At 35.3% G+C, this 24,286-nt stretch overlaps 5 protein-coding genes across 9 annotated transcripts; 4 read left to right on the top strand and 1 right to left on the bottom strand.

Annotated features, from left to right (window-relative positions):
* Positions 1-93: 93 nt before the first annotated feature.
* Positions 94-3,056, top strand: LOC145620864 (uncharacterized). The gene is made up of 4 exons (XM_081675585.1): positions 94-397; positions 944-1,856; positions 1,943-1,989; positions 2,143-3,056. Exons 2-4 carry the CDS (start codon positions 1,431-1,433, stop codon positions 2,216-2,218), a joined length of 549 nt encoding a protein of 182 aa, XP_081531711.1. The 5' UTR covers positions 94-397; positions 944-1,430; the 3' UTR covers positions 2,219-3,056.
* A 1,433-nt stretch (positions 3,057-4,489) lies between these two features.
* Positions 4,490-7,135, top strand: LOC145621157 (monooxygenase 3-like). Its single transcript, XM_081675888.1, has 6 exons — positions 4,490-4,812; positions 5,067-5,213; positions 5,310-5,378; positions 5,487-5,652; positions 6,133-6,361; positions 6,468-7,135. The coding sequence occupies exons 1-6, from the start codon at positions 4,739-4,741 to the stop codon at positions 7,028-7,030; spliced, it is 1,248 nt and encodes a 415-aa protein (XP_081532014.1). The 5' UTR covers positions 4,490-4,738; the 3' UTR covers positions 7,031-7,135.
* A 1,197-nt stretch (positions 7,136-8,332) lies between these two features.
* LOC145620872 (monooxygenase 2-like) lies at positions 8,333-10,856 on the top strand. Its single transcript, XM_081675595.1, has 6 exons — positions 8,333-8,462; positions 8,638-8,784; positions 9,111-9,179; positions 9,253-9,418; positions 9,744-9,972; positions 10,259-10,856. The coding sequence occupies exons 1-6, from the start codon at positions 8,389-8,391 to the stop codon at positions 10,819-10,821; spliced, it is 1,248 nt and encodes a 415-aa protein (XP_081531721.1). The 5' UTR covers positions 8,333-8,388; the 3' UTR covers positions 10,822-10,856.
* A 426-nt stretch (positions 10,857-11,282) lies between these two features.
* On the bottom strand, positions 11,283-14,271 carry LOC145621122 (uncharacterized). The gene is made up of 5 exons (XM_081675853.1): positions 14,146-14,271; positions 13,920-14,016; positions 12,593-12,671; positions 12,392-12,473; positions 11,283-11,694 (listed from the first exon to the last, which is right to left on the bottom strand). The coding sequence occupies exons 1-5, from the start codon at positions 14,176-14,178 to the stop codon at positions 11,554-11,556; spliced, it is 432 nt and encodes a 143-aa protein (XP_081531979.1). The 5' UTR covers positions 14,179-14,271; the 3' UTR covers positions 11,283-11,553.
* Positions 14,272-15,592: 1,321 nt separating this feature from the next.
* LOC145619143 (splicing factor U2af large subunit A-like) lies at positions 15,593-23,077 on the top strand. 5 transcript variants are annotated; one of them, XM_081673754.1, is made up of 14 exons: positions 15,593-15,732; positions 16,106-16,221; positions 16,496-16,824; positions 17,734-17,841; positions 19,630-19,691; positions 20,411-20,481; positions 20,582-20,629; positions 20,723-20,782; positions 21,216-21,276; positions 21,359-21,471; positions 21,671-22,117; positions 22,228-22,363; positions 22,613-22,680; positions 22,765-23,077. In XM_081673754.1, exons 2-14 carry the CDS (start codon positions 16,120-16,122, stop codon positions 22,900-22,902), a joined length of 1,743 nt encoding a protein of 580 aa, XP_081529880.1. In that variant the 5' UTR covers positions 15,593-15,732; positions 16,106-16,119; the 3' UTR covers positions 22,903-23,077. The 5 variants fall into 5 exon arrangements, with proteins under 5 accessions (XP_081529880.1, XP_081529876.1, XP_081529879.1 ...); XM_081673750.1 differs by having other exon boundaries at positions 20,402-20,481; XM_081673753.1 differs by having other exon boundaries at positions 15,602-15,620; positions 20,402-20,481.
* The last annotated feature ends 1,209 nt before the right edge of the window (positions 23,078-24,286 follow it).

Below are 24,286 nucleotides of genomic sequence, written 5' to 3'. Positions count from 1 at the left end.
ATTATACAACACAGCATATATATATATACAATCAAACCGAGAGAAAACCTAGCAAAAACTAACTAAAAATAAAAGATCATGTACAATATTTACTCCACTAATTAAGGTAACAAATTATATTGCAAATTATATCCTATATCTCTTTACAAGGCACTCGGACTCGCACTTGAGTCGAATTTGTTCATGTCAATCAACTTCTTCCATAATCCATCAGCCTTCCAAAATTTACACACTTTAATAACATGACACACTCCCTTTAATAAAAGAAAAATACGGATCATCATCGTAGCCTTTCGCCCTCTCCTCTCAGTTCTCCCTTGAAGCGCACTTCTCGTTCTCCATTGAAGCCCACTTCACGTTCTCCATACTTGTATCCCCCGTTGAAGCAGATTCTGTGGTAAGTTCTTGTTTCCTTTTGTGTTCATCATATCAATTTCACAATTTAGGGTTTATATTTGATATAATTTAATTTGATTTAATTGTCTGTGCTGTTAGATTAGTTAGGGTTCAAATTACTATTTTATTACGAAAATTATGAGCCTAATTTGACAATTGAACTGAATATCCCTAATATCACCAGCCTTTTTTGATAATTTAAACAAATTTGGCTTTTAATGTATAGTAGAACCCTTCAATTTTAGGATTAACCTATGAAATTAGACCTCTTCTCTTTATTATTGTGCAAAATTGTAATACTTGTCTGAAATTTATAATGGAAAATCCAAACTATGGGTTCTAATAACTATTATTACTAAAATTATGAGCCTAATTTGATAATTGAACCGAATATCCCTAATATCACAAGCCTTTTTTGATAATTTAATCAAATTTGGCTTTAATGTATTGTAGAACCCTTCAATTTTATAATTAACCTATCAAATTAACCTCTTCTCTTTATTATTGTGCAAAATTGTAATAGTTGTCCGAAATTTATATATGGTAGGCACAATGGACAATCCTCTTCAAAATGGTAGTTGTATTAAGAGACGAACATCACCGACTCGGCAGTCTACTTACTTTGCTATCGAAGGATCACCCATGAATATGGTAATGAATTCACTATCTTCAAAAGAAAGTCCGTTGAGGCTAAATTTGTCTATTTAGATGGCACAAGTGACTCTTCGGTAATCCTCCAAAGTTCCGATTTTGACAACCCTCGTTGTTTGCCTAGTAAATTTTATGTTAATTTCTATCTTAGGGACAAGCATCGTAGTATTGTAATTGTGGATGATTGCAAGTTTTTTGATTGTACTAATGCTGTTGCTTACGACAAAGTACAACAATTTGACTTCTATAACACAATTCATGTGAATTATGTTATATTTCATTGTGCCCTCGTAACTTGTGTGTCTATTGTAGTTGAAAATAATGATGAAGACAGCGATGCTATATGTGCTCAAGTTAGCGGTACGATTACTGCTAGCAATGAAATGAGTGCTATGTCTTACATAGATCGTATTATTTTTGATAAGTCAGAGGAGTTGACCTATGGTGCTGTGAATATATCGTCGACATTTGCCATTCCTAGCCATTCCATGCTTGAAATTCATTCAAACATCAAGGTTAATGATGACAAAGTTGATGCTTCTTTGAAATTTGAACCTTATGGCAAACCCGGCTTAGCCTTTCAAGATAAAATATTTGGGGAGAAATCTTGCATCCGAGTGTTTGTTGAGTTTGCACCAGCAAAAAGTGTCATCCTTGAATATCCGATAACTGAATGGAAAGGGCTAGAAACAATTGAAAGGACATTTGATGAAAATATCATAGATTTTTTTGAAGATCGGAACTTGAACTTCATGATTGAGATGCCTACTTTTACGAGGCCAACAATTAAATTTCTAATGAAAGACCGGGTTAGTACTCTGTAATAGTGCATTTGTTTGACTTTATATTCATGTTTTAGATAATAAACTTGACTTGGTTCTTTCTTTTGTTATAGCTCATTTATATTCAACCACATTTGGAACATTTGAGGGAGATGGAATGGTAGGTTGCTTTCCTTTTCTTTTTGAAAATAGCTAGGTTGTTATTGTTGATTCCTATATTAACGAGCTTTGCATAAAAGCACGTTTGAAAGTCGATGTTGTTGTTGTTGTACTATGGTGTGAAATAACTTTTTTTTTTTTGGATTCTCTCTAGGAACACATATTCTGACAGTTATGATCGTGATGCACTTATGGAGATTTTTTCAGTGTGTACATCCTACTTGCGGTGATTGTGAGTCATTGCGTCTCAAGGGAATTATTAAGGCAACTGATGGATCAAGAAACCTGGTTCTTTTTGATGGAGACAAATTGCCTGTCAATTTATTCCCCAATGAAAATGTTCGACTAAAAGGTCCCCGTTCTTGTTATAGAGGTGAATATTTTGGTATATACATTGATCTGAAGGACAATGAGGGACGAGAAATCAGCTCAGGATATGCAACATATGATTTGAGCACAATTAGTTCCTGGTATAATAGGCGCATCTGTTCAGTTGTAAACGGAGAATATGGTTTTGCAACTTTGCATTACACAATTTTCAGCGATGCTGTACAAGCTAAACTTAAGTTTAGCTTAGAATGTTTGGATTCAACTGATGTGTGTGTTGAAGTTGGTGGGTGGGCTGTTTGCAGATATAATAACTTTAAATATTCTTCTCATTATGCGAGAAAGTATTATCAGAGTATTCTTTTTGGAGAGCCTAGGTCCGTGAAGTTAATCAAAGGTCGAATTCCGTTATTAAAATCTGTAGTTGCCGTGCCATTGATTTCAACTCTCATTGTGTTGGCTAACTTTCGGGTGTTCTGTGGAGGTATATGTCGCGAGGTTTTGAGTTATAACAACTCATTCAACCCTATAAAGCCTCAACGTCCGAAAATCAGAAATGATGTAGTGCACGGATCCAACTTTAGGTTATTAGTTTCTGTTGAATGGACTGGCAGATCATGCTTGTAGTTGTAGTGTAGGTTATTGGTTTGACATATTAGGTATATTTGGTTGTTAGAAGGGTGACGTTATGAACGGCTATGGTTAATTTATTTTTATATTTATCCTGATCCTTAACTTCCAGTATTACTTGTTGATTTTTTTTTATTTTGAATCTTACCTTTCAATTATAACATTGGCTCCGAAACTCTAAATGACTGCATAATGTAGTTTAAGATGTATGTGTCATATAGATGATGCAACAGGAACACTTGGACCAGAGAGTCCTTGTGTCATATCCATGTGTACAATGTTGTCTTTAAGATTGTTGGTTGAATTCATTAAAGGTTGATTCTTTTGTCAATAATTTTCAAATGTCAACGTAGTTGGATTGTTCTGTATCATCAATTTCGTGTCATTTTATATTAAGTTATTTGGTGTAGAGAGTAGAGAGAGCTGCAAGGACAATGATGTAGACGGAATTTGATATTAGGTTTTAGATATCGCCTTTAACATTTCACCAAGTTAGCTGGCATCTTTTAAACATAGTTGAGTTATAATTATAATTCAATCAGAATATAATTTTCGTTTGTAAGTACAATGGAAATTATGTACTGCATTGTACAAAAATGCAACATGCATAAAACAATAATCTATAAGCTCAAAATCTCTCAAAAAAAAAAAAAAGGACACCCTATAAGCTCATTATACAGTAATATGGGACGGAAATTCGCAATGTATGGACATTGTTCATCCCCAATTATGTCTCTGTAAGTTTAACTACTGCTGCTTTTATTTTTCTAGGGTTCTTCAATTTACTCAAATTTAATTGATGTTAATTGTTAATTCATTTCAAAATTAAAACAATTCTGGTCTTAGCTTGTCATATAATCTGCAATTGTCAGTAAATATTTGCACTTTATATTCTGCAATTGTAAGATTGGACCAAATTGAACTTCAAATTTTGAGATATGGTGGAAGTGAGGAGAAATATTGTTTATATGTAATAGAGAAAATGTTGTTGGAAACATAGTTTTCGAGGTTGGAGATGCGAGAGATGGAGCTTAAGTTGCTGCATCAATGGTGGATACAAATGAAAATTGGACTCCGGGGGAGGGGGTCTAGTGTAGGAGTAATAGAGTCTTGTAACCAATCGGATGTTGGTGCAGTGGTAATTGAGACTATGGGACCGGAACAACAATTGGAAGGGGACCGGAACCTAACCACCCCAGAACTGATCTCAAAATCCGGATTAGCCCAAAGGGTGAACCGAGTGAAACAACAACAAAAAATAAAAAATAATACGAGTCTTGTAGGTACGGACTGAAATTGATAAGTTAGCTGAAATTAGACGATTGTCATCATGGCGATTAAGTTAAAATAGTAGGAGTGGCAATAATAATTGATAATCAATCATCAGTTTGAGCTTATTATAAATCTCACCTAATATCACTAGATTCTGATTATGATTATTTTAGTTAAATGGCTCATGACAGGATTGCCAGCTTTGGAATATTTTAAAAGGACTTTCTATATAAATTGGTAAAAACAAAAACTAAAGACAATGGGATTTTTTTTAATAATGTTAAATATGTATAATAATGCACTACAAGAACATTAGTGCTAATAGATGATGATCTGGATCAAACCATCTTGTTTGCCAAAGAAAGGCGTTAGTTCGTTGTTTCAGTCATTTTGTGCTAGAATTCCCAGGTATTGTACTGATAATTGTACTGGAAACATTGACATGATCATCTTATATATGTAGGAAATCTTCAAAAGACTTTTCTTTTTTTCGCTTATTTGCAGGACAAGGTTAAAGGAAGATGGAGATTATTGCAGACATTGTTATTGTTGGAGCTGGAATATCTGGTCTTGCTACTGCTTTGGCACTTCACAGGTAATTTTATTGGTTTGTCAGTCACCTGTTAGGTGGTAATCCATGAGTGGTAATTGTGAATATGAATGGATTGAAGAACAGGTCTGCTGATGAAGAAATACATTGAAGTTGTTCCTTCTAAAGTACCCTTAAATCTTTGCTATTATGAATCAACCTTTGCATTCTTTCCTTTCAAACAAATTATCCTTAAATTCACTACCATTCCCATTTATATAGTATTGTACGTTCATTTGGGTTTTTCCCCTTGTTTGCAGGCTGGGAATAAAAAGTTTGGTGTTGGAATCAGCAGATAGCCTGAGAGCAGCTGGGATCTCTATCACTGTTTGGACTAATGCTTGGAGGGCTCTGGATGCTCTTGGGATCGGCGATTCACTTAGGCAACAATATGGCCGGCTAGTGGGGTAACTACAAACACATTTCAGTCCACATGATTAAATTAGGAAAAAGCTTCTTAATTTGATTCATCTGCATATATTCCTCTAATAAAATGGATGCAGGATACGTTCTTCATCTGCAGTTACAGGAGATTTGATTTCATATGTTTCTTTTACAACCAAGGGGAAATAGTAAGTTAGAAGTAACTTTTAAATAAATTACCTTTCTCTTTCCCTGTTTCACTTATCAAGTTGATCTTACTTCTTAGCATTGAAATAATGAAATGTGAGGAATTGCAGTGGAGATCATGAATTTCGCTGTATGAAACGGAAGTCCTTACTAGAAGCGCTTGCAAAAGATTTACCAAGTGGCACAATAAGGTATTCCTCCAAGGTTGTCTCCATTGAGGAATCAGGCTCCTTAAAACTTGTGTACCTTGCTGATGGGTCTACCTATAAGACCAAGGTATTATTTTTATTATTATAATTATTATTTCTGAGCATTCTACTAGTACAAGTTTTGCACCTAAGCTTACTAAAAGGACCAAACATAAAATGACAGTCTTCTAAGATCACCATTATACGGTTCCAATTTCATTTCAGATAGCCAACCATGAACTTTTAAGGGTAATCAAATGATACTTAAGGTCAACTAATGAGAATTTATTAAAAAAAACAAATGCCATCATTTGTATGCAAATTACATAGGGCACTTTGGAGTGGAGCTATGAAACACTGTGTTATTTTACTTTTGCAATTGTGGGTGGATTACTGTTTGAGAATTCCTGTAAATGAAATATTTCTTGGTCTATGAACCCTAATTTTCTTATTTTCTTTCTTTTTTTTTTCATTATTAATTTTAATAAAACATGCTGTCTTGTGTTTTAACTTGGTTACATGATTTGGTTTTGGCTGATAGGCTCTTGATGTCATTGTAAATGAACAGGTATTGGTTGGGTGTGATGGGGTGAATTCAGTGGTGGCGAAATGGTTAGGATTCAAGAAACCAGTATTGTATGGAAGAGTGGCTATAAGGGGCTGTGCATACTACGAGAAAGGCCACGATTTTGAGCCTAAATTTCAGTTGACGATGGGAAATGGTATTAGATATGCTATAGTTCCCTGTGATGACAATGCTGTTTATTGGTTTTTGACCTGGTCTCCATCAGCTCAAGGTATGTATTGGAAGTATTGCCTTCTGTACCATGTAGATTGCATGGGTCGAGCTGAGACTCTTATACTGAATCTGAGTATCTGATTACATGTGCTATGATGTAACAGAAAACAGAAAACTGCTAGAAGCTGATCAATTGAAGCTGAAGCAATTTGTGTTGAGTAAACTTGAAAAGGTACCCGGGCAAATAAGGGATGTGATAAGAAGCACCAGAGTAGAAGAAATCTTATGCTCTCCAATAGGGTATAGGCCTCCGTTGGAGGTCATTTTCGGAAACATAAGCAAAGACAACGTGTGTGTAGCAGGTGATGCATGCCATCCAATGACACCGGAGCTTGGCCAGGGAGGGTGCTTAGCTCTAGAAGATGCGGTCATTCTAGCAAAATGCCTTGCCGGTGCCTTTCTAAATAGCTCTGTTTCGCAGAGGAGATTAGGTGGAGAAAATGAGGATGAGTGCAAGAAGATAAAGGATGCTTTGAACAATTTTGCGAAGAAAAGGAGATGGAGAGCATCTGAACTCATTTTTACAGGTTATATGGTGGGTTGGATACAGGAGTCTGAATGGTTTGGTGTAAGGTTTTTACGAGAGAATTTGCTTTCTGCGTATGTTGCTGGGTTGTCTCTTAAGAAGGCTGATGTTGATCCTAGACAGCTAGTGCTTGAACGTTGAAGTTCATGAAGACAATTTTTTTCTGCAAGCCTTCTGTTATAATCCACAGGATTAGTGGCTTGAACTTATTGTAACTTGTGACATTTGTGCTGTTTTCAAGTTGCAATTAGTTCGTAGATGACATTCGTGTTGTTCATCATACATTTTACCTTATGTTGTTGAGGGATTACAAGAACTGTACTTCATTCTACAAGAAGATGGCATGCATACAACAATAATCAATAAGCTCAAAATAATATGGGACGAAAATTCCTAATATACAGACAATGTTTATATTTATACCTACATACTCATTTCTGTATTACCACCTTCACCCACAATTATGTCTCTGTAAGTTTTACTAGCTACTGCTACATTTATTTTTCTAAGGTTCTGTCGATTATTAACTCGGTTTTTGTTGATATTAATAAGATTACATGAAAACAACAAGCTCGCTTTTCGTTGATTAATCTTCAAGCCTTATTATATACTCACAAGATTAGTGGAACTTGTTGAACCTTAATTACATTGTTGACCTTAAGTAGCTCGCTTTTCGTTGATTAATCTTCAATTTATACTAGTCTAGCTGAATGCTGGCAGAGTCGTTTGAAGAGTAATTTGTCGACTTAAATAGTTGGATCATGGATGACGTTTGTGCTGTTGATCATACATACATTTTACCTTATGGCCTCAGACACTGATCAACGTTCATGTGCTACTTCTTAATAAATTGAGCAAATTGTTTGGTATCTGTTTCGAATTTCTGCGTGCCTCTGATGATTCAAAATGACCGCAGATTATGAATAAACTGTGAACTTCTCTGATATACACTATATAGAGTGAGACAATGAGGAATCATTAAGGGAAGAAAGTGTCTGATAACAAACCGCCATTTTAGCAAGTGCAGCAATTTACTTGTTTTTTTAATTTTTGCATATGTCAAGTTGATTATCAACTTACAGCTTTAACTCTCAGTAACTTTAATTATAAAAATTTGATATTCGTACAAGTCTAATGAAAATATACATTGAGATTAACAATTAAAAGTATGACATTTATTTTGAAGTATTAGGTACAATATTTGGTAAAGGTTAGAATATAAATAGTGCGAAAATTCTAACGAAAAACCTCGTGATGGGTGTGGCTCACATCAATAATTGACGAAATTAGCAATATGTGTCGAATTATTGGTCCAATAAGCAGAACGTAACGATGTAACACTGACTGCTACATTTAACAAGTTGAGCCACCTTGGTTGACTAAATTGCACTTATATATAACTGTAAAATATACTGGCATTGTATCATCTCATGTTTTTACATAATAAATTTCTGTAAAATTTTTTATATTGATTTTGCTAGAGTAGATAAAAAAGGAAGATGGAGGTAAATACAGATATTGTTATTGTTGGAGCTGGAATATCTGGTCTTGCTACAGCTTTGGCTCTTCACAGGTATATGGAGTGTTATTCGGCATATTACTAACTTAGTTTAGATTTAGTTGTCATGCTACTAGTTCATATTATGATGTCAACTTGACAATTAATTATGGACGGAGGGAGTAAGTCTTATTTTGCATGGAGGTATGAATGGTAATAAAAATAACTTGTGTAATTTGTGCATATGCAGGTTGGGAATAAAATGTTTGGTGTTAGAATCGTCAGATACATTGAGAGCTACTGGGATTGCATTCACAGTTTTGACCAATGCTTGGCGGGCTTTGGATGCTCTTGGGATCGGCGATTCTCTCAGGCAACAGCATGGCCAGTTGATTGGGTGCATTACTCAAGCTCTTACTACGAAATATTGATTTAGTATTGTTTCATTCTATGTTACTCGGACTCTTTAATTTATAGTACTGTACTTGAGTCAAATAGATACTCCTCACTCTAAAATGAGTGTGGAACTAATATGGACTCTTGGACTTTTATTTTGGACCAAAATCATATAAAGTATCTTTGAACAGGCTAGACTAACTCTTAGATATGGGTACCTAAGTCCGAGTAACATTGGACTTTCATCATTTTGTTCTGCTTCCCTTAACTTCAACCATAAAAGTCATGTATTTTCTTAACTTTATCTCTTCAATAAATTGGATGCAGGGTATCTTCTTTATCCTCAGTTACAGGTGAACTGACTTCATATGTTTCATTTACAGAGAAGGGAAAATAGTAAGTTTGTCTTCACTTCTTTTATTATTTTCACTTTGCTGTTTGGGTTACTGATAAGTTAAGAAAAAACCAGTGGAAATCATGAGGCTCGCTGTGTGAGACGGAAGGTCCTGCTAGAAGCGCTTGCAAAAGATTTACCAACTGGTGCAATAAGGTACTCCTCCAAGGTGGTTTCTATTGAAGAAGCAGGCTTCTCAAAGCTTGTGCACCTTGCCGACGGTTCCATTCTTAAGACCAAGGTATTGAAACTTAGCATTAATATGGACATCTACAAGAGATTCATATCCTTTCATTGCACCATTTGTTTCCATCTAACAGACGAATAATTAAGGTTGAGTTTAGAAGTCATATATAGTTATTTATAAGAGACTTAATGCAACATTATAGTGGTTTGCTATTATTGTTATCTTAACTCAATTGAGCAAGGATGCATGTTTCTGGATGGCTTATTGATCCTTGTATAAATTCTGACATTTATATCCTGTGTCTTCTTGGTTGCATGATTGTAAGGAAGCTCTTATGATGGCTAACAGATTTCTAATATCGTTTTTCACTTACAAACAGGTATTAATTGGGTGTGATGGGGTGAATTCAATGGTGGCAAAATGGCTAGGATTCAAACCACCATCACTGACAGGAAGATCAGCTATAAGGGGCTGTGCATATTACAAGGATGGCCATGGGTTTGAGCCCGAATTTCAGGTCTTAGTCGGAAATGGTACTAGATATGGTATCATTCCCTGTGATAACACTGCTGTTTATTGGTTTTTCACCTGGTCGCCATCTGCTCAAGGTATGCTTATTGCCTTGTGCACAAACCCCGGATAGCAAGTCTACTACTTAATCATAAGAACCATCCTATATTCCCATTTGCTCTTTCAGTCCAAACTAACAGATACATGACCATTACTTAATAATGTAGATGTAGACCATGTAGTTACATTCCACAGTAAAATGAGTTGCATAAATTTTTTTTCAATTTTTTTTTTTTTTTTTTGGGTGATCATTTGGTTTTTTTTTTTTTTTTTTGGGTGATCATTTGGTTAGATGTGCTGTTAACTTGTAATATGTTATAACAGAGAATAGTACACTGCAAGAAGCTGATCAACTGAAGCTGAAGCAATTTTTGCTGAGTAAACTTGGGAAGGTACCTGACAAAATAAGGGCTGTGATAGAAGACACAAAAGTAGAAGAAATTGTACGTTCTCCACTAGGGTATAGACCTCCATGGCAAATATTATTTGGCAACATAAGCAAAGACAATGTATGCGTAACAGGTGATGCATGTCATCCGATGACACCAGACCTTGCACAAGGAGCGTGCTCAGCTCTAGAAGATGGGGTCATTCTAGGTAGATGCCTTGCCAATGTGTTGCTAGAGAAGTCAAGCTTCCAGGAGAAGCAGAATGATGAAAATGAGGATGAGTATGAGCGTATAAAGAGGGGGTTGAGCGACTATGCAAATAAGAGGAGGTGGAGAGCATTTGATCTTATTAGTTCAGGTTATATGCTGAGTTGGTTTCAGGAGTTTGATGGGTTTGGGATGCGGATTCTAAGAGAAAAACTGCTTTCTGCATATCTAACTAGGTTTTTTAATAAGAAGGCTGATGTTGATCCTGGGCTACTTGTTCTTGAGCACTGAAAGTTTTCACTAAGAAGGCTGATGTTAATCCTGGGCTACTTGTTCTTGAGCACTGAAGCTCTCGGGAAGAGAATTTTCGGCTAAACTCGTGCTTAGCTTTCTTAAATTTCATTTTTCCTGTAATGTCCAACATGTTTAGTGTTGTAATTTCGAATTGATATTACTTTGTTAAAAATCTGAATCTCAGATATTCATGATGAACTTGTAATATCAATTAACACCTTAAATTGTTCAAATAAACTTACATGGAACTTGCTTCACCATAACATTTCAACAATACTTCGGCCTCACCATAAATTTCAACATGACCCCTGGCCTCACCGTAGCATTTCAACAGGGCCAATTGATCTTGAGGTGACTTGTTATACTAACGAATGATGACTAATATAGTTGAAAGTGTCTTTAAGTCAATAAGAAACTGGCTTTTATTAACTGAAAAAAAAAAAAAATTGAAGATGATATTCTACAAAACGCCTCTACTATTGAATAAATGTAAAAGATCAGGTGACAATATACAGGCTCCAAAGAATTAGGCTTCTTTATGAGATACAAGCTCAAAAAATAAGGTCATCAACAGGAGAGTTCATGATAATATATTTTGTACCTTACTGCTACAAAACGAAATCACCTCATATTTTGGCTGCAGTCAAATTCCTTCAGCAATGGAAACATGTCAGGTACTTCTAGCATAGAGGCTTCACGATTCCCAAAAGAGGAGCAGATGTTCACAGTTCATCCAGAAGAACCCAATCCAAAAGACTTGACGATATTGCTAACCCTTTCAGCAAATGTCCGAGAGGTTATCTTTTTACCGGGTACGTGGAAAGGATTTGAAACCGCATCCACATAAGCTGCATGGAACTTCCTGAAGAACTGGTTTGACCCAAAGTACATACAATCAGCATTCAGTATCACATACACACACACACACACACACACAAATAGTAAGAAATGTGATAGTTAACGCCTGTAAATAAAACAGTATAGATCCTTTGTAATTAGAAAGCACCAAAATCCATTTTCAATCTCCCAAACAAGTCCTTTAGAGTTTTATTGAACAGCTGTTATCATTTATCATGAAATGAAACAATCATAGTTATTATCTCAGAAGATGACAACAACGGAATAGAGAGCATCAGAGCAGACAATCTGAATCTGAATATTCAGGCACCACCTAGAGTTATTCCTAAACCAGTCATTTAGCATCATCATTTCATAATCACCTCCTAAAGCTTGACAACCAAAAGCAGATCAAGAGCACAGTTTCTTAGAGTAGATAAATGATACAATGACTTAGATGAACATGCACCACAAATGATCCACCATTATCTCAGCCACGCATACTAGAAAGATTCAAACCAGAGGGAGTATGCCCCTGGGGAGATAAATCATCATTCTCATTCTGCACATAAAGCCAGCAATATCACAGCAACATTACCCACAATTGTTACAATTCCAAATCGAGCAAATTAGCAAAAACATTAACACGTGAAGGACAAAAGGCACAATCCATAGCAAGCACAATTTATTTTATGAAAGCTCCCAAAGCTTATCTTAGCTATATACTTACATTTCTCACGTCAGCATCTCTTACATCTAAATCGGTGGTCACCAAGATGAATTTCACCTTAGTATTGGTCAAATAGCCATATCTGCAAGCAACAGAAAACTGATTTCATCATTATCATTATTTACAAGGCTCTAATATCACAATTTCAAGCAATACAACTGATCCCAGCTTTGACAAAATTTCAAGGGGAAAGATACCTACACTTTGTAGTTTTCTGTTGGGTAAAGCAGACCTAAAAATGTTTCATTCAACATCGGCCCAGATTTCTTGGGATTGTTCACTGAAATGTAAAACAGAAAACATGAGTTACCCAACATTAAATCAAGCATGCATTGCACAATTACTAGGTGAAATTTTCATCCGTTGTATGGAGTATGAGCTACGCAGTACAAATTTGAAATTGTTCCATTGTACAACCGTTTTAACAACAACAACAACAACACACACACACACACACACACACACACTAACATCTCATTTAATACATGTTCATTAAGTGCAGGATTGGTCATGAATTTGTACGTAAACTTGCAAGGAATACCCTAAGTTCACTACCAAGCCAAGGGGTCTCCATCCTCAAACATGTGTTTTCATTCATATACTTCTATCATCAGTTTATCACACAATACCACCTTAAAAGCGGTCATGGGTGGTAATGAAAATTTGCAAAGAAAATGATGTATTTGAGAAGGGACTTGCATTACCATGGGTATTGGCATGAGAATTTCTACACAAATTTACTTCTAAAATCATAACACACCTACCAAATGGGTCATAAGAAGAATGACAATTTTAACTTTCAGAGTTATGGGGGTTAGTTTGGCAATTCCAAAACAACTAGTACATATGGAAGTTATTGTTTATGTTACTATATGCGTAGTACATCTTTCTTTCTCTTCCCTTCAATAAGTTTCCTCTTGGCAAGTTACATTATGTTTTCTATTACACAAAGATTGTAAGTGACATCCTACATTCTATTATCCTCTTTTTTCTTACTTAGGCTCACTTCTTATCCTCAAGCAGCAGAATTACATAAATATCACCATTGAATATAGATTTGACATATTGCTACCAACTATAATTGGTTATTTTTTCTGCTCAATTATGAGAATGACAAAAAATCACACAATTAAGCCTAAGTTTTATCCTTCCGTGCACATGATCAGTCAAACAAGAGAAGTCAAGACTTCAAAGTAATCACATTTTTGTTAAGATTTGATACACATCTTCATCAACTTTCTGAAAAAGGGTGTAATGTTGCAATTAAACAGGGTTCATCTTGAATTACCTTGCATCAACTCTAGGGTTAGGGTTTCGGCAATTACATTATAACAATTTACCAACAAATCAAAATCTCAACTCAAAATTCCCACATTTTTGGCCAAATTCCCCCACAAATCAAAGACGACACCTTGAAAATTAATGGTACTTAATTCCAACACAATGTAGGAAAAATAAATAAAAAATGAGCTGAAATCTAAGCAAATTGACAAATCAAATCAATGAAGATCGGGAAGAGAGAGAAGACCTCGTTCGTCAATAACATCAAGGGAGCAGTGAACGATGTGATGAAGCTTAAGGGCATCATCACCCTCATTGAAGCTTTGAATGTAGAGTGGATTATTCTGCAGAAATCAAACATTTTTCAATTTTGTTGATTCGTAATTACCCAGAAAAATTAAAGACTGAGAAAAAGTAAATCATAATACAAATGCAGAAAATTGATAAAGATAGAGTGTTAGAGATAGATAGACCTGATGGCCGACGACTGCAACACAGACGATCATCTTTTCGGAAGTTTTGAAAGATGGCTCACTTCAGCTGTGCTAGACGCCTAGACCAACAAGTCACCAACATCAAACAACTTACTTTTGTAACAGAAATCAGAAGCCTCACTAACCCGTTTCATATTCACTCTGTATTTTTTTTTTTTTTTTTTTTTGTTCCGATTTAACTTGCACACGTGTCAATACATAATAGAGTATTGCAAGTAAAGTTTGATCTTATTCAAAAGTTTATTATAGAGTATTTCGTATTACACAATCATAAGGTTGTGGGATCAAATTTCAATAGAGGCGGATGGAAAGTTTGATTTAGTTAAAATGTTTATTACAGACTACAGAGTACTCCGTATTATACAATTATAAGGTTGTGGGATCAAACTCCAATAGAGGCGGGTGGGGATTTTGCCCCCCATATGCTTCTCCAAGTATAGCTATAATTGTCACGGTTTGGGATTTTGGGCACCGCAACGTGTAGCGCACTCTAGCCTTTTGGCACCAAGAACGCAAGCCTATGTGCGGAAGTGGGGCTCTTGAGCACGAAACAACACAAGCGGACAATTAAATTACAAGAGCATTAGCGTCTTTTGGCGACAGAGCGTGGATGGTCGGGACTTGTGTGGCCGATACTTCAAAGTGGACACAAAGCGGATTCGAATCACGAGCTCTTAATGCATCAAGTTGGGTGGGAAGGGGAGCTATTATGCAAGTAAGACACAAAATCTATAAATGTCTAACAACAAACAAGCATAAAAGTAGGAACACTTGGTAGAGGGCTTTTGGGTCACACATTTTAGGCCTCGTTCTTTTGAGCTTCTGAGCAGACATAGCATATTTTAGCAGGGCAAAGCAAAATAAACCACAACATCTCAAAAGAACAAGGCTTTAATCGTTATATACAAAGTACGGCAAGAAAGACTTAGTCTAGTAAAATTACTTGTTACACAATCATAAAAAGATTATGGAATCAAACTCCACTAGATGTGACCATGTTCTCTAGACGATAAAATGAGTATCATTGTGATTTTTGTGAGTACTTTTTTTTTTTTTTTTTTTATTTGTATAGTGGCGAAATTTGCAACTTGTTCATATCTTCTATTCTATAGCTATGGTAAAACACTAAAACTTATTCAAAACTTCTTGGATATTATTTGGCTTAGTTAGTCAATGTTTAGAGTAGGTTTCAAGATCTATCACACAACTAAGATCAAATTCTTTTTTTTTTACTCGTTGTTGAGATCAAATTCTATCTATATCATACATCTACATCTACGTCATACGTCTTCCTTTACAATATATAATTCCGTAAAAGGAAAAAAAAAACGTATCCGCAATTACAACTTTGCCCCCAAATTAGTGATACTCCGTAGTATTCGATAATTCGCAGTCGTCGACTAGTCGTAAAATAAAAGAAGAGAAGGTTAGTAGTCCGTTAAAAAAACCAGACCGTAAGAACCCTAATTCTTTATTTTTCTTTTTTTCTGTTCGCTCAATTCTAAGCGCTATCTTTTTGTTCAATCTATCTCTACAATCAATTCCCCTTCAATTTTACTCAATTAGGTATTATCTCTTTCTCCCTCCTCTCAATTCAGCGTACTGTGTGCTCTTAATTGTAATTTTCTAGGGTTCGTAATTCTGTCTCCTATTGTAAGATGTTCTACTTTGGAATCAATTGAAATTATTTATGTGATTAATTTGCATTAATCAATTGATTTTAGGTGTTGCACTATCTCTTTGTTTTTGAATATACAATTACTGGAACAACCTCAGCATTTTTAATTGAAAACCTTGGTATCAAAATTTGAACAGTTTTTTTTGTTTCTTTTTCTTTTCTTTTCTTAATTTGGTATTTGTGAAAGGTAATTCGAATTTTCCTATGTCATATGTAATTTTAATTGATGTATTATTAATTGTTGTTTTCGGTTTGCCACAGATTAGCCTTGAAAGATGTCGGAATACCAGGATGATCCTGATAAAAATGGTTCATCTCTTCAACCTCAAGAGAATGATCATGGGGGCGTAGATGAAAACGATGATGCCAAATCTCAGGTATATAGGTTACGTTTATCACACTATGTAATTTACGCGATATATTATATAAAGCTGGAAAGATTGAACAGATAACATAAGTTTGGAATTTGTTAGATTTGTTGGTTCAGTGTTATGTAAGAGTAGTAAGACTGTACTTTGCTTGATAATGTGATTTGGATAATTAATGCGATAATTAAACCTTGATGGTGCTATTGTAGTACTTGTAGTATATGCTTTTTAATTCTAGGAGGAATATTGTTTATTTCTGTGCTAACATGATGTTTTTGGGCAGCATGGTTCACGTGATCATGAGAGGAGTTCTTCAAGAAGTAGAGAGAGGGACCGAGAAAAGGGACGGGAGAAAGATCGTGATCGAGACAGGGAGAGAGACAAGGATAGGGACAAGGAGAGAAGTAGAGATAGGGATAGGGACAGGGACAAGGATAGGGATAGGGATAGGGATAGAGATAGGGAGAGAGACAAAGAAAGGTCTCGTGATAGGGATCGGGATCGGGATCATGATCGTCACAGAGATAGGCATAGGGATAGGAGTGATAGAAGTGATCGCCACAGAGATAGAGACATTGACGATGATTACTACAAAAGGCGGGATCGTGATAGGTATTAAATTCAGCTTTCTTTGTTTTCTGTTGTCCATCTATTTACTTTTTTTTTTTTTACTCAGTAATATCTTTGGCAGTCTTTGTTACTTGGTAGTTTATTGATTTAAGATTTATGCAACAATTCAATCTTTCTATTAAATTCTAGTTTATGTTAAGGTTATGGTGATGGTACCTTTTCCCTCTGATAATCTCACATAAGAATGGACAGGGAGTTTTTGTATGTGTAACTTTTTTGTTTGATTTAAAATTGATGTTGGAAAGATGTCCTGGTCTCATCTGTTAGGCAATAGGTTGGGAATTTTCTGGCTTGATTTGGTGCCTGAAATATCTCAGAATGCTTATTCTGTCTCTATTAATCGAATGGACAGCATTGTAAGTTGGTTAACTTTGTTGTGTCGAATTTTGTTTGTACATAGTGGCTACAAAATTTTGATATTGAAGGTTGGGCACATGGTATTAATTTTAAACACTTTGCTAAATGTTATATGGTAGTGTTGCATGGAGGATTACTGATATTCAGAGGCATGTCCCATTTTAGGCCACTGTAACAAAAAAACCCTTTGCCTTTTTTGCTCCTTGTCATGGTAGCTTAATGATCTTGATTCCTTCTCTAAGTTGTTTTGGTTATTGATTATCTTCTGAATAATATAAGCGTAATAAGTCCTGCTTTCATGAGTTACATTGGTTTTTTTGTTATGTTTATTGAACTTTAATGGGTGGTACTGTGTGAGGGTTAAATTTATTGGAAAAAGGTGATTTACTGCGAATTTTAATCCTGCCTTTTTTGAGCATAGAAAGATAAAAGTATTCTGCTACCTCCTTGTATAAGATATTATTTTTGTCCCTTCTTCTTTCAAGCTTGCTTAATTCTGTTTGATGCCACATTGATTGACAATTGTATGTTTAGGCGGAGAGATTATGATCGTGATAGAGATGATAGACACAAACACAGATCTCGTTCAAGGGGAAGATCCGAGCATAGGTCAAGGTCTCGATCTCGTTCTCGCTCCAAAAGGTTGGTAAAGCTATACTTTCTTGCATACCATTTCTTGTATGCAACATATTTGTGCTTGCTAATGTGTGAATAATATTCATTCTAGTGCAAGATGTTTGATATCAATGGTAATTTGGACTAGTAGAATCATTAGTGATTTGATATCAAATGACAGTCACTACATTTTATGGCTGTACGGTACCTTAAGTCTTTTGTTATGTTCATGTCTCATAGCATTTTATGTCGTAAAAAATTCTTGAATATTTTTTATCTTGCTTGTTCCTTTAATGAGTGAGATTCTTAGAGGAATATGGATGGATTAAAAGAATGATTTTATATGTGCTGATTATGGGAATACCAGCTCTACCCTTTTGCATAAAAAATATTCACATGTCAAGTGCCCCTCCTTTATCTACTAATACTTGGTTCAATCCTGTTATTGTGAAGTAGCAACTAGCAGCATTTCACACATCAGATCAACCTTCAACTGAAATCTGGAAACTCGGGCTGTATTGGAACAGATACAATTACAATTACAATCACAATTTATATGTGGTCATGTGGAGGGTGGGATCTTGAAAGTGAACAGTCACAACTCCCAACAATATGCACTACATTATTCTGTACAACTTTCTGTTATTAGAATATAATGCAAATATGCTCCCCCTTTTCTCTTGTTATCTTTCCTATTTTCTAATTCTCTTGACGAATTTAAGAAAACTAGTTGTCATTAGGTGTTATTAAAATATAAGGGACCAGATTATTAATGAGTTAACTATGACAATCACTTTTAAGATTTCGTTTAATTTTTAATTTTTTTGAATTTATTTTCTTTGTTTTGTTTGACGACTTTTCTTTTTCCCTTTGTTTTACTACTACCCTGATATCGCCCTTACCTTTCTAAGCTGTTGAGGGAAAAACAGTGCTCTCTTGTGCCTAAGACATTTTGAGGAATGTTGAACATTTGTTTGTATATGGTGTGTCTCATACGGGACATGCACATGCCACCTGCGTGGTAAACCTCTTGAGTTTGTCTCTCCTTAGTCCGTATTGCAAGCATATGGCTGATTACTTCTCACATCCCCTATTATGCTATGGATGGGAGGCTTGTTGTACGAGTTAAGATAATGTTGAAGTTGATTTAATTATTCAATCAGTGGGAAAAATCTTTTGCAAGACATCTTCGTTGTCTATTGTTGTTTATGATTTTCTTGTATGGTCAACAATAATTAGGATGGAATGTGATACTTTCTACTATTAATATTTTTTTTTTTTTGAAGTTTTCTGATGCTGGTCTCTTTTTTCCTTTAGGTGCCTTTAGTTCTGTATCACTTCCAAAGGTAGCAGTAGCTGCACTAGATTGTTCCGGTTGTTTAAACCATGTCGATGTTTGAATAATTTGTTCTCCATAGCATTATAAGATCTAACTAAATCTCTCCCTGAATCTTTGCTGTCATTTGTGTCTATATTGCATTTCATGGGTTTCCTAAATAATTTTGTCGATTTTTCCATTGCTGAGGTGTCTTACATGTGTGCCCCTTTTCCACAACCTTACCTATATATATTATTACTTGTTGAATAGTTACCCTACCTCTTTGTTACCACTTTGGTTAGTTGATATGATTTTTGGATATCATATGATCAGAGTATCAGACTGAATGGCTAATTAAAAGTCATCTCCTTCTAGTCTGTCAACTTATATCTCTTTAGCTGGCCATCTTTGTGAATTTGTGGTCTATAATTTTATGTTTCTATAAGTGGTCATGACATTTTCTCGTATCTGGTGGACTCTAACATATGTTATTACAGCAAAAGGATAAGCGGGTTTGACATGGCACCTCCTTCTTCTGCAATGCTAACTACAGCTGCAGGTACATTTTGTACTTCAATTGATAATTTATTTTAACTATCCTTTTTTATTATGTACCCCCATCTCTCTTTCTTTTCCCTTCTTTCCCACGCCTCCCTGCTGTCTTCTTGCCCCTAAAAGGTTGGCCGTTCTGTATTGCGATTTTTTTTTTATTAATGTAGCACCTGGTCTCAATTCGGCAATGCATGTGTTACTTTTACTGTAGTTTTCTCAAGGTTGAATTTCTTGTTTTTATGTTATTTATACTTAGTGAATTTTTTTCTGGAACTGAGAGATGTTTTTGGTTTGTTCTTGTGTTTGGTGTTTTTGTTTTCTGTGTCTTATTTTTTTTGCATAAGAAGGCAATGTTGGGTCTTTTGCCCCACTCTGCTGACATTGGGCGTGAGCCGACTTCTGTAGCTTATATATACAAGGAGGAATCAATGCACCAGTTCGTCTTCAACCGGCAACTATTGCCTGTTTTTTGGTAGTCTTGCAATTTCCTCCAGCGCTTGCATCTGAATTATTTTTCCACTTTATCTCTTATAATTAATGCGATTGCAAGAGCAAAGGAAACAATAGTAATTAGTGAGAGTTACTTTTCAGTTTCCATACACAAGTGTACCCAATTAATTATATATGGAGAGTAAAAAATAATTTTTTTTTTTGCATTTTTTTTCTTAATTGTTCAACTAGATTTTGCACTTGCTAATAGTATATATATGTGATTAGCCTTCGCAGGTCAGATTCCTGGAACAGCTCCAACAATCCCTGGAATGTTCCCAAACATGTTACAATTGACTCAAGGACAGGTAAATCCTTGCCTTTATCCTCTGCATCCTCAATTGTGTTCTTGTATAGATCTATTTTATTTATGTAGTCTTTGGTATTGTTATTTATTTTTGCATGCAGTCATTAGGAGCTCTTCCCATTATGCCTATGCAAGCTATGACTCAGCAGGTTGGCGGAGTAGATCCTTTTTTACCAGAACATCTTCTGTAGTTGCCTTTTGAATCTTTGTTTAAAATAGTTTATTTTTTAAAATTTTCACAGGCCACTCGGCATGCTCGGCGAGTATATGTTGGTGGACTTCCTCCTTCAGCAAATGAACAGGTATTTCTATAGACCTATTGTTGATTTCCCTTTTTCTGTTTATAGTAGTTTTTTAGAGTGATGTTCACTCTACTCCTATTGTAATTGAAAAGACATTTGAAAAGTCTTCACTTCACATTTTAAAGTATGAGGGAATTAATAGCTGCTAGATTGTTATTTATGTGGGAACAACGGGTTTATCAGAGACAGTTTTGCTTGTTGGTTCTATTCCTTGTATAAATATATATATATACTACGTATTTTTTTTGTTAATTGATCATCTTATTTTGGGTTTTCTATAGGTCCTCCTTTTGCCTTTCTCTATCAGCATAATGATTTGCTTATTTCACTATTTCAGTGCTTTACTGTGTGTTCTGGCTTTTTGACTATTCCCTTTTTGCTGCCTGCTGCTATCCCTATCACTTCAATGACTTAAATTTTTTTTTCCCTGCAGTCAGTGGCAACCTTTTTTAGCCATGTTATGGCAGCGATTGGAGGAAATACTGCCGGACCAGGTCTGTCTAGAAATTGTAACTTCATTGGCAAGAAAACAATCTTTTGTGAACTGATTCCAATTTTTTCTTTTGCCGTGCTTAGGTGATGCTGTCGTCAACGTTTATATTAATCATGAAAAGAAGTTTGCTTTTGTTGAGATGAGGTCTGTGGAGGAAGCTAGTAATGCTATGGCATTGGATGGTATCATATTTGAGGTATTTTGCATTTCTCTTGTGTAGATGACATTTTAGTTACCCTTTTACTTGGGGTTGCTGATTAATCTATGTCTATCATCTCCTTCTATGTAATATAACCGAGTTATAAGCTAATAACTCAATACTCCCTGAATCTTAGATTGATAGTCCCATTCCCATAAGCTGTTACTTAATATGATTTTGCTGTGTACTTGTTTAGGGTACACCTGTTAAGGTGAGAAGACCTAGTGACTACAACCCTAGTCTTGCTGCAACCCTTGGTCCTAGTCAACCCAATCCAAATCTGAACTTGGCTGCTGTTGGACTGACACCTGGGTCAGCTGGTGGACTCGAGGGCCCAGATCGCATTTTTGTTGGTGGGCTACCTTACTACTTAACTGAGTCACAGATTCGGGAGCTATTAGAATCTTTTGGGCCCCTTCGTGGTTTTGACCTCGTGAAAGACAGAGAAACTGGGAACTCAAAGGGTTATGCCTTTTGTGTTTACAATGATCCCTCGGTCACTGATGTAGCTTGTGCAGCTCTGAATGGAATTAAAATGGGTGATAAGACACTCACAGTTAGACGTGCTAATCAGGGAGCAGTCCAACCAAAGCCTGAGCAAGAGATTGTATTGCAGCATGCACAACAGCAGATTTTGTTGCAGGTGATTTTTTAGTTTTTTTATTTTAAATATGTTTGTTTCTTCCACTTGCTTTCACTAGTAGTGTGTATTATTGATTCTGGATATTATTTACGTTATATCTTGAATCTCAGAAGCTCATGTTTCAACCTGGAGCACTTCCCACCAAAGTTGTGTGCTTGACCGAAGTAGTTACTGCTGATGATCTTAAAGATGATGATGAGTATCAAGATATAATGGTAGACATGAAAGAGGAAGGTGAAAAGTTTGGTATGTATCTGCATCTCTTTTTTTCGGGCTGGACCCTTTTAATATTTCTTTTATTATACTCTGTTTTACGTTTTTTCACTACCGTCAATCGTCACATATGCTGTGAAGAAGCAGCCTTAATATAAGACAAACTTCCCTTTAAACTTTCACTTGTTATCTGTTTCCCTTTTCCTTCAGCCATCATATCATTTGATATGTTGGCCTTTTCTACTATTTTATTTTGTTGATGCAATTCTCTGCTGTCTGTAGGTTCTTTAGTGAGGGTTGACATCCCACGACCAGGACCAAATGGAGAACTTGCACCTGGAGTTGGAAAGGTTGTTTACAAACCTGTTTCTTTTGATTAAAAGTCATTAGTCTGTTTTATCATTCTAATCCTCTTTTCTCAATGTATATATTAGGTGTTTCTGGAATATGCTGACACAGAAAGCTCCTCTAGAGCACGAGCAGGAATGAATGGAAGGAAATTTGGCGGAAGCCAAGTGGTTGCAGTGTTTTATCCTGAAAATAAATTTGCAGAGGGTGTCTATGATGGGTAGAGCTTATTTGCATTTCCTACACCCTGTACTATTATTAGTGTCATTTTAGTCACAATTGTAGGCAAGTATATTCTTGGATTTCTTTGCATTTGTCCTGTGTAAAATTTTATCTGAATGTCGATATCTGCTGTTAAATATTTCTGTTGCTAATAATACAATTAACTATTGTGCTTGATTGTTGGAAATCTTGTCGAGTCGCTAATCAAATATAATTTGTTGGCATAAGCTGAATTATTAAACTGCTAGTAGAGACAACCTATGCATGTTTTGAGAAGACAGGTTGATGAAGATGTGGATTCCGAAGCCATTGGGCCACAAAACCATGATTCTCCAGGATATTATCTGCTTAAAGTTTCTAATGTCTATTGACTATTGACATTGCCTTTGCCTAAGATCTCATGTACAAATAAGAATGATATTTTTTTTGACTCATTATAGTACTCTTTGAGTCCCAGATAGTTTTGTTGTTTACAATTATTTATGATTTATCATCAAAAAATTGCTAAGCTGAATCATATTAATGTGGGCTTTGTTAATTCTCGGTGTTACCTTATGAATTTGATGTCGACTACTTCATTAAATGGTTAGGGTCAGGTTGATATGGAGCTATATTTACACAAGAACACAACTGCATATGTAACATAATTCATGCACGAATTCAAATGCCTATCTTAATACAAGAGAAATTTACATAATACATTGAATATCGATGTCTTATATTGTTTACTTGAAGATTGAGACAAGCTCGTTATCAAATTCATCGATCAATTTCCTTAAAAAATATTACTAGCTCTCTTCTATTGATAGTATTATACCTCGTATTTGGATATAGAATTGGAATTAGTTTTATAACAATTTTTTCTTTGGATATAGAATTGAAATTAGTTTTACAACAATTTTTTCTTTGTAAAAAAGGTTATTACAATAGTTTTCTCTCACAATATTTGTGGCTAGAATCGTGATAGAATTACATTACTTGCCCTAGCAAACAAGAGTTCCTTTCCTCATCCAAGAAAATGTTCTTTTTCCCCTCATATTCTCAAGTGGGAACATCCCATTTCTTTGCTTCAACAACAGAATATATCATTTAATATGCTTACTCATCAAGCCACATCTAAACATTATAATACACAAAATTAAATATTACAAGCCATGTTTTATGAAGTTTGACCTACCTGTTTGGGAAGGTCATGATTTTTTTATGATTCTTTTCAATGAAGTGCACATAACATCCCACCCATATGTTCCCAATTATAATTTCATTCCTATATTATATGATGTAAACCCTCTAATTAACAAAATAACGGTTGTGATTATGTGATATGCTTGAAACACAACATAATATGTTTTTTGAAATATATGCACTATGCACCCTTAAAAAAAA

Source organism: Chenopodium album, chromosome 27, assembly GCF_948465745.1.
Source record: "Chenopodium album chromosome 27, dcCheAlbu1.1, whole genome shotgun sequence".
Classification (NCBI taxonomy): Eukaryota; Viridiplantae; Streptophyta; class Magnoliopsida; order Caryophyllales; family Amaranthaceae; genus Chenopodium; species Chenopodium album.
This window is presented reverse-complemented; position numbering and strand designations above follow the sequence as displayed.

Bases quoted from the DNA above. Each gene is read 5' to 3' on its own strand.
- LOC145620864 (XM_081675585.1), top strand. From the start codon at position 1,431: ATGAGTGCTATGTCTTACATAGATCGTATTATTTTTGATAAGTCAGAG. The intron at 1,857-1,942 runs GTTAGTACTCTG...CTTTTGTTATAG, and splicing joins AATTTCTAATGAAAGACCGG to CTCATTTATATTCAACCACA. The intron at 1,990-2,142 runs GTAGGTTGCTTT...GATTCTCTCTAG, and splicing joins CATTTGAGGGAGATGGAATG to GAACACATATTCTGACAGTT.
- LOC145620872 (XM_081675595.1), top strand. From the start codon at position 8,389: ATGGAGGTAAATACAGATATTGTTATTGTTGGAGCTGGAATATCTGGT. The intron at 8,463-8,637 runs GTATATGGAGTG...GTGCATATGCAG, and splicing joins ACAGCTTTGGCTCTTCACAG to GTTGGGAATAAAATGTTTGG. The intron at 9,180-9,252 runs GTAAGTTTGTCT...AGAAAAAACCAG, and splicing joins TTTACAGAGAAGGGAAAATA to TGGAAATCATGAGGCTCGCT.
- LOC145621122 (XM_081675853.1), bottom strand. From the start codon at position 14,178: ATGATCGTCTGTGTTGCAGTCGTCGGCCATCAG. The intron at 14,017-14,145 runs GTCTATCTATCT...TGATTTCTGCAG, and splicing joins TTGCAGTCGTCGGCCATCAG to AATAATCCACTCTACATTCA. The intron at 12,474-12,592 runs GTAGGTATCTTT...TGTTGCTTGCAG, and splicing joins CCAACAGAAAACTACAAAGT to ATATGGCTATTTGACCAATA.
- LOC145621157 (XM_081675888.1), top strand. From the start codon at position 4,739: ATGGAGATTATTGCAGACATTGTTATTGTTGGAGCTGGAATATCTGGT. The intron at 5,379-5,486 runs GTAAGTTAGAAG...GAGGAATTGCAG, and splicing joins TTTACAACCAAGGGGAAATA to TGGAGATCATGAATTTCGCT. The intron at 6,362-6,467 runs GTATGTATTGGA...ATGATGTAACAG, and splicing joins CTGGTCTCCATCAGCTCAAG to AAAACAGAAAACTGCTAGAA.
- LOC145619143 (XM_081673750.1), top strand. From the start codon at position 16,120: ATGTCGGAATACCAGGATGATCCTGATAAAAATGGTTCATCTCTTCAA. The intron at 20,783-21,215 runs GTATTTCTATAG...TTTTCCCTGCAG, and splicing joins CTCCTTCAGCAAATGAACAG to TCAGTGGCAACCTTTTTTAG. The intron at 21,472-21,670 runs GTATTTTGCATT...GTACTTGTTTAG, and splicing joins TGGATGGTATCATATTTGAG to GGTACACCTGTTAAGGTGAG.